This window comes from Micromys minutus (genome assembly GCF_963924665.1).
Source record: "Micromys minutus genome assembly, chromosome: 10".
Classification (NCBI taxonomy): domain Eukaryota; kingdom Metazoa; phylum Chordata; class Mammalia; order Rodentia; family Muridae; genus Micromys; species Micromys minutus.
Genome location: NC_137979.1, coordinates 36,022,547 through 36,030,569, shown reverse-complemented (window position 1 = coordinate 36,030,569; position 8,023 = coordinate 36,022,547). Strand labels below are relative to the sequence as shown.

At 52.3% G+C, this 8,023-nt stretch overlaps 1 protein-coding gene across 1 annotated transcript in view; it reads left to right on the top strand.

The window, feature by feature from the left end:
• LOC308425202 (clathrin heavy chain 1) overlaps positions 1-7,636 on the top strand; it is a gene marked incomplete at its 3' end in the record, with an annotated part of 53,103 nt that extends 45,467 nt beyond the window's left edge. The window contains exon 22 of the mRNA XM_080922426.1: positions 7,311-7,636. Coding sequence (XP_080778552.1) covers positions 7,311-7,636 — 326 coding nt within the window. The remainder of the gene's footprint in view (positions 1-7,310) is intronic.
• Between the last annotated feature and the right edge of the window lie 387 nt (positions 7,637-8,023).

Below are 8,023 nucleotides of genomic sequence, written 5' to 3'. Positions count from 1 at the left end.
TTTGACTTAGTTCACTTCAGTTGGGCTTCAATGACTAGGAATCCACCCACCCCTGGCTGGTACATCTATTGACACCGTGGAATATCTGGCTCTGTGGTTTAACCATCCTTGACCATGGGTGATGGACGGGGGTTGTTTGTGTGGAAGTAGGGGGGGATGCAGGCATTGACTACAGAGGGGCCATTGCTGTTGCCCTGGGGAGTGTCAAGGTGAGGCTACAGAGAGATCCCCTTTACTCTCAGCCCCTCAGCTGATTCCATAGCCCCAGCTGTCTGCAGCCAGAGTCCCTGTGCCAAGAGGCTCGTCTGGGGTCAGAGAGAGTGATACCAGGACAGGAAAGAATGCATGAAGGTCAGAGTTCAAGATACACGTGGCTGCCCCCAGTCCTCCACCAGCCATTTCTCCCCCAGCTACTCCTCCTCCAGCCACTCCTCCTAGGCACTGTGCAAGTCCATAAACTGTCTGCTTCTCTGCTATTTTCTTCTGTTCTGTGGCTGGAATGCTCCTGACTGATGTCTAGGGGTATAGATGATGTGCTGGACCTTCTCAATAGCTGGGGCATTCTGTCCTTGGTCACGGCGAGGGAAAGGCCAGCATCCCTTCTGGCTTTATAGCTCTCACTGCCAGGTATCTGAAGGAGACCAAGTCTTAGACAGAAAGAGGTAAAGCCAAAATGCATTTAGGCCCCTTCCCTGCCACCTTAAAATCCTCTGCTCCGACCGTCAGTCTCATACATGGTAGGCAAGCAAAGAACCACATCTCCAGCCCCTTCTAGACAACCTATGAGGTAGGAAGACACCCCTGCAGTGGGATCTAAATGACTCTCCAATCGCCTTTCTGTGGCTCCATTCTATGCCCTGCCTCACATAACAGCCTAAGTTTCTTTAATTGGGTCATTGAGTTATTTATTGAGCACTTACTATGTCCCAAGCTCAGTCTCATGAGCCACAATTCACTAGTAGACAGAATAAAGCTAGCACTGTGGTGCGGGGTAGTGCAAGCAACGGGAGAGCAGAGCATGGTGGAAAGTAACAACTGAACTAGGAGGCAGGGCAGGCGTGAGGAAGTTAGAGTGATGACCAAGGACGCTGTCCCCAAGAGAAAAACCACGGACCAAGGAGGAGTATGCACTCTTGGCAGATAAGGATGTTCAAGGTGGAAAAAAAGCTCAGTGATTCCTCAAGAAGTTAATCCCAGGGGCTGGAGAGATGGCTCAGTGGTGAAGAGCACTGGTTGCTCTTGCAGAGGACCCAGGTTCAATTCCCAGTACCCACATGGCTGCTCACAACCCTGGGCAAACACTAGCAACTTCAGAGGATCTGGTACCCTCTTCTGGTCTCCTCAAGCTCCTGCGTGTTTGTGGTAAATATGCAGGAGCACGTTTATTTATTTTATGTACATGAGTACACTATCACTGTCTTCAGACACACCAGAAGAGGGCATCAGATCCCATTACAGATGGTTGAGAACCACCATGTGGATGCTGGGAATTGAACTCAGGACCTCTAGAAAAGCAGTCAGTGCTCCTAACCACTGAGCCATCTCTCCAGCCCAACAAAAAATCTTTTTACAAGCAAAAAGAAACCATAGGAAAGAAAAGGGCCTGAGAGAGAAAGCAGTGTAGCTGCATTAATGGCGGAAATTCTTCATGCCTGCCCTCTGCCTTCTAGCTTTTGTCGGGAGTAATACATGTCCGGCCTGTTTCCAAGGGACTAAGGAACCATGGAGAAGGGGCTCCCTGTAGGTGAGGCAGGTACGTGAATCCTTCCACTTAGATGTAAGTGGGTCTGAGTCTGAATCAAGGACACCTGGCATGAAGGAACAATCTCAGGTGCCATGTTCTCCTCCCCTGTGTCACTCTCTCCTTGTGTGACCCCTCCTAGAACCTGCCCTGGATCTTGGTTTTCCCTGCATGGAATGGGGAGAAGTACCCAGCACTGGCTCAGGGTACGACAGAAGCTGAGAACTATTATCCAGGAAGTGGGAGAAGGCTTTTTTTTTTTCTTTTTCTTTTTTGAGCTTCTAGAATGTTGTTAGGAACTCAGACAAGAATCTGACCTCCACGGGCACTGATGGAAGCCAGAAGCTGGGAAAGAGGATATATCAATGGAGAGAAGGAATCCATTTATCACCAAGATCGGGAGAGCAGGGTTGCTGAATAGGTCAGTGTGCCCCAGCAAAGGAACGGATGGGAGGGTTCCAAAAAGAGTCCCCAGGGAGCATAGGGCAAGGGAAAGGACACAGGCCACCAAGATATTGAGCCAAGAAGAAAGACAGCTGCCCTGTGAAGGTAACAGTGAAGGAATGGGCACAGCATAGGACACTGCAGGGAACAGCACACAGAGGCCTCTCAAACATTGCTGCCTGCTCCACAGCAGGACAAGCCGACTTCTCCCTTTGCCCTCCTCAAACTAAGGGGATATAGTCTGTTCCCAGACAATGACACTTGAGGCTCAAGACAGTTAAGACACAAGCCAGGCATGATGTTAATCCCATCACTTAAGAGACAGAGACAGGAGGGTTTCTGTGAGTTCAAGGTCAGCTTGATCCACAGTTCCGGGACAACCAGAGTTACATAATGAGACCCTATCTCCAAAAAGAACAGAGGAGGAGGAGGGTAAATTGAGATCTACCCGTGTAGCTGGGATTTGAACCAGGTTTTCAGTGGCTGATGCACAGGGTCCATGTTCGCGCCTGGCAACTGTACTAAGCAAAATTTGGAGCGGAGGCACCTAGAGGGAGCCGGACTTTGCCTGTGCTAGGAAACCTTGGTTTTTGCCTGTGACAGGAGGAATAGCGACTGTCTGGACGACCCTAGATCCCCACCTAGTGGTCGGAAAGAGCCATTGTTTTTAGCGATTTAGGCAGGTCATTTTAACCACCCGCAAACACTTGAGTTCAGGAGAAAGAAGAGTCATCTGACGCACGCGCACTAACATTCGTAACCTTCGGGGGGGGGGGGGGCGTGGCGAGGAATTTATTAACTCCTAGATTTTGTCCCCCAGGCTTCCAATCAGGTTTGGTCTTCAGGAGAAGCAGTATGCCCCCCAGGCGTTCTGCACAGAATCACCTACTTAGGTACTGTGATCTCTGCTGAAGCACTTGGGGACGGCAAAATGACACAGTCAATGACTGCTAACTGCAAAACATTGTGCTAGGTACCCAACTCAGAACAAAGGTGGCCAGAAGAATCCTGGAGGAACCACTGGGGCTCAGTTTTGAAGGAAGGCAGTATGGCGCTTGGCAGAAGAAGGCCCTGAGGCAGGGTCCCCAAGAGTAGGCTAAAGCAGGGACAGAATAGGGTTCTGGGAGTAGGCAGGGCCCACAAGGACCTCACTGCTAGGCGAAAGGGCCTGAACCATTCTAAAAATGCTGTAGCCTTCGAAGGGCTTCCAGCAGGGAAGCCACCTCATCTCAGAACATGTAGGGAAGACTTTCCCAGCTGCCACGGAGTGGAAGGGGCAAGGCTTTTGCTCCAAAACACAAAAGATACCAAGCTCCCAGGGTACAGGATTATTAGCCCTGCTGGAGAGTCTGGTTGGAAGGCTAGTAGTGCCTGTAGTCTGGAACCTTCTATAGCAGAAAGAAGTCCTCTGGGAAGATGGGAGTGGGGGTGGGAGGTAAAGGGTGAGTGCGCACGCGCGCACACAGGTTCTTCAGTCACCCAACTTAAGCCTTGGTTCTGAGGAGGCTTTGACTGGCTAGGACTGAAGCCAGAGGCCCTCAGGAGTTCTCTACAACGGGCTCCAAGTGGGCTTGGAAGACGACCTTGGGTCTAGGGCTTGAGCAGGAATGCCCTGGAGGAACTCTCCAATGGGCCTTGCTTCCAGACAGTAAAATTCATTCATCGGTTCATTTACTCATCATTTCTTCTTCGAATGCTTTCTGTACCCCTTTTATTTGTTTGAGCAGTTTTTGGTCTGGTGTCTCAGAAGATGATGTTGTAGGTCACAGAGATTTGATGAGATATATACCCTCCCCAGACAAGGCAGTGCACGGGGTCTGGTAGGAAAAGTTGAGCCCCAGAAGGCAGGGGCTGGGGAGAGCCTACCTGTTTGTCTTTAAGACAGAACTTCATTATATTGTATATTGTATAGGGTGGCTCAGTGTGTTCTCTCTCTCCCTCCCTTCCTCCCTCCCCCCCCTGTGTGTGTGTGTGTGTGTGTGTGTGTGCTCACGCTCACATGTGTTGTTGTTGGAAGAGGGGGTTTGTTCTTTGAGATAGAAATGTCACTGTGTAATTCAGGTCTGCTTTCATCTATTGGCGATACTCCTGCCTCTGCCTCCTAAATGCTGGGATTACAGGTTTGAAGCATCGCCCCCAACTATCTTCAAACTCTTTATTCTCCTGCCTCTGCTTCCCCTACACCTGAGTGTAAGTGTATGCAAACAAGCCTCTGTGTTTGCAGGACTGCGTTTGTATGTGGTCCAGCGGGAATGGGCACTTGCATACTTATGCATATTTGTATATGTATGGCTATTGGTACGTATGTAGTCTCTCCATGAGCCTGTATGCACAGGTGACTACGGAGATGTGGTGGAGGGGGGTGAAGGATGGCTTGCTCAGATCTAAGAGGTGTCTACTGGGCAGGATATCAGTGATGCAACCAGAAATCTTATGGGCAAACTGGAAAAGCATAAGGGCAGAGACAGCTACTCTGGGAAGAGAGGAATACCCTGGGTGGGGACAAGAAGAAAGGATTAAGCATGTGCTCTGGGACTAAATGAAAATTGCCCGATGACATCCCATCATGACCCGGGGGGCTCTAATGTCCAGAGACCACAGAGCAGGAACCCTCGGGGCTCTGGGAAAGAGCACTCACTGGCTTGGGAAGATTTTGTGACCTCTCTTGACCCGGAACAGGTCTAAGCCTTGGCTTTTCTCTCTGAAACGGAAGTTCCCATTCCAAGAATGAGAAGGAAATGTGTTTGGCATGTAGTGGGTGGTCCACAGCTCCTCTTGTCAAACTGAAGAGAAGTTGCCATGGAGACAGAAGACATTCTGTTCTCTTCAAGAAATAAAAACAAGAGTGAGGATGGGCCATGTCTAAGCTCCCAGTTAGATTGATGTGAAGCCAACAGCCATCTTGGTCTCCTGGGCTTGTCTCTAATTCAGGCTACTTCTCCTAAAGCCAGAGTCCAGCCAGCACTCCAGGCTCAGCATCCGGCAGCAGAGGTCGTGCACCCAGCCCTTTTGTGCTTTCCCAAAAGGGAGCCTGACTTATACCCACCATCACCTCATTAGCTACTGTTGCCAAGGGCCCTGCCCACTGGATTGTGAAACAGCCTTATCCTTTATTTACTGGATAGCCTGAAGCCCTTCACTCCTCTGAACCCCAATGTCGTCCTCTAAGCTTTATGATCACGATGCTGTCCCTGACTTGACCTTCACTGAGAGTGAGCTCTCGTGAAAAAGTACTTCAAGCCTTCAGCCCAGGAATAAGTAGCCCAGATCTACGGGATACCCTTTAAGAGGGACCCCAGAAGGCCCTCCACTGGTACCGCTTTCTCTCTTCAGGGAGAACCTGCATCCAATCTGTCAGCAACCCCGTGGTGCTGAAGGCCAGAGTCACCTCCCAACCCATAGGATGTGCCCCTCCCAACTCAGCTTGGTGGGAAGGTTGAACTGTGACAGCCACATCCCACAGGGACTGGAGGCAGCTGGAACCAGCTGGTTCCCTGAGGGTTTCAGAACCTGGAATGTTATTTCCTAATTGGGAATTCATCCAGGCTACCAATCCTGACCCCACTCCAAGAATCGCAGCAACAGTCAATGTTCCCAAGGTCTGCGAGTGGTTCTGCCTATCTCTCGGGCCCAGGTTCCTCAAGGGTTAGATCCTTGTTAGGCGTGGTTGAGGTTGAGGAGGGGAGTGCTTCAACTCCTCTCTCACATATCACTTTGGTTTTGGTCCACACCATTTACTTTGCCAGCTAGAATTCCGGAGCCCAGAAGAGAAAGTCGTACTGTTCAGTGTCATGACTAGAGGCAAAGTTTGGCCTTGAACATATCTCCCGTTCAGTTTTCCTACTGAGCATCTGTTTTGCAACAGATGGTCATCAAATGACTATCAAATTACCAAAGGTTTCATGCTATCCTCTTGAAGGGGAAAGATGCTGAGACTCTGGCTGGGGTGAGGCAGCAGGTGTTGGTGTATGGAAGAGACCCGAGACTGATGGGAACTGGGCAGGTTTCTATCTGTGCGCTCTTAAAAAGTGTGTAAACCAATTCTGCCTGTAAGTCGAGCTGCTGGACTCTTTGGTACTTCCAAGGATCTTCCCCACTTTGAGTGTGCCATTTCTTAGCTTCCAGGCCTCCCCTCTTTACCCATATCAAATGTCCAACTCAAAGCTGACTCAACTTCTGGTTGCTCACCCCTGTGTCGTTCTTACTCAGCAGCTCCTTCAGCGGGAACAACCGAAGACTGAACCTTTGGTAGTCTTGTAAGATTCAACCCTTGGTCCTCAAGTGCACTGTTCCCTGGTATATACCTAACAGTCTCTTGTGTGACCTTGAGGAGTTGGGCGACGCTGAGGAGGTGGAGATAGGAGCTGAGGAATGCCTTAGCCAGCCCTTACACCCAAGCTTGCATGGTCCAGTGGAGCCTCACACTCCGAAAGGGCCAGAGGCGTGTTTTCCAGTGCCGGTAGATCCCAGCCTTGACTGTGTTTCAGGGAGGCCAGGAAGGCCAGAGGCAAGCTCATTCCCTGTCCCAAGAAGGCTCCGAGCCCAGTCAGGCACATCGAAGGCCATAGCATCTGGGAGCTGGCCTTGCAAGGCAGCTCCAAGAGAAGACCCCTACATCAAGCTTGGAGCTCTCTAATCTGCGCCCGAAGTCGGTAGCCCCTCTCAAGTCTCTGGGCTTGGGCCTACAGTGAGTGGGTCTGAGTCTCATCTTGGTGCCCCTTTCCCTGGACTCTGCACCTCGGGGTCTGGACAGAAGTGCTGACCGGCTGCGGACCGGCCTCTGGCCTGGAGCGCCATCTCGTGGACATGTGGGGAGTTCCTGCGGCCTGGGACCTGGGAAGGCTCTGGAGTCCGGAACAGCCAAGGCAAAAGGGACTAAGTTCGGGGTCCTCGGTCCCAACAAACCCGATGGACAGATACGCACCCCAAGGGGGCCCATAAAAAACTCGGAGGGGAAAACAGTTCTCCAGGCACCAACACTTTCCCTGGGGGGGGCAACCTGCCTGCTCTCCCGAGGACGCGGCTCAGTGCCTGGAGCGCCCAGCCCCCTTCATCGCTCGGGTTGTTGCCCCTGCTGAAGCCTAGTGCTTAGAGCCCGAGACTCTTGACCTTTGGCTGGACTCAGCCTACCGGGACAGTATTCCAAACTTCGCGGTCAAGGGCGGAGAGGCGGAGGGAGGATGGGAGAAGGAAGCGAAATTGGATTTAGAGTCGCTTCCAGTGCGGGAAAGGAGGGCTCAGAGGATGGGGAAAGGCGGAGGGAGGATGGGAGAAGGAAGCGAAATTGGATTTAGAGTCGCTTTCAATGTGGGAAAGGAGGGCCCGATCTCTCCCAAACCAGTCCCTCCCCGGCTGCCAGCAGCCGGAGAAGTAGGGGGCGGGGCCCGAGCCAGGTGGGGCGGGGCCCGAGCCAGGCGGGGCGGGGCCCGAGCCAGGTGGGGCGGGGCCTAGGCCCGGGTGCCCCTGGACCGCAGTCCGGGAGATCGTGGCGCAGCGTACTCCTCCCCATGCCCGTGAATCCGTAGTCCGCTGGGAGGGCTGAGCGGGAGTCGGTTCCACGGCCCCCGGGAGGGCAGGGCCTTCTTCCGAGGATCGGAAGCCCTCCGTCGCAGCCGGGAAGTTTGGAGGGAAGAAATGGCTTGAGGGTTCAGAAGCCTCGGATTAACCGCGTCGGAAATGCAGTGTCCAACATCTCGGGATCCATTCAGTTGAACCGCTAGGGGGTCTCACCGAGCCCCCAAATTCTGGATCTCCGGTGAATCACACTCGGTCCTAAACCAGCGCACACAATTCTCTCAGACCCCACACTCCCCACAGAGTCACGCTTGGTCACCCACT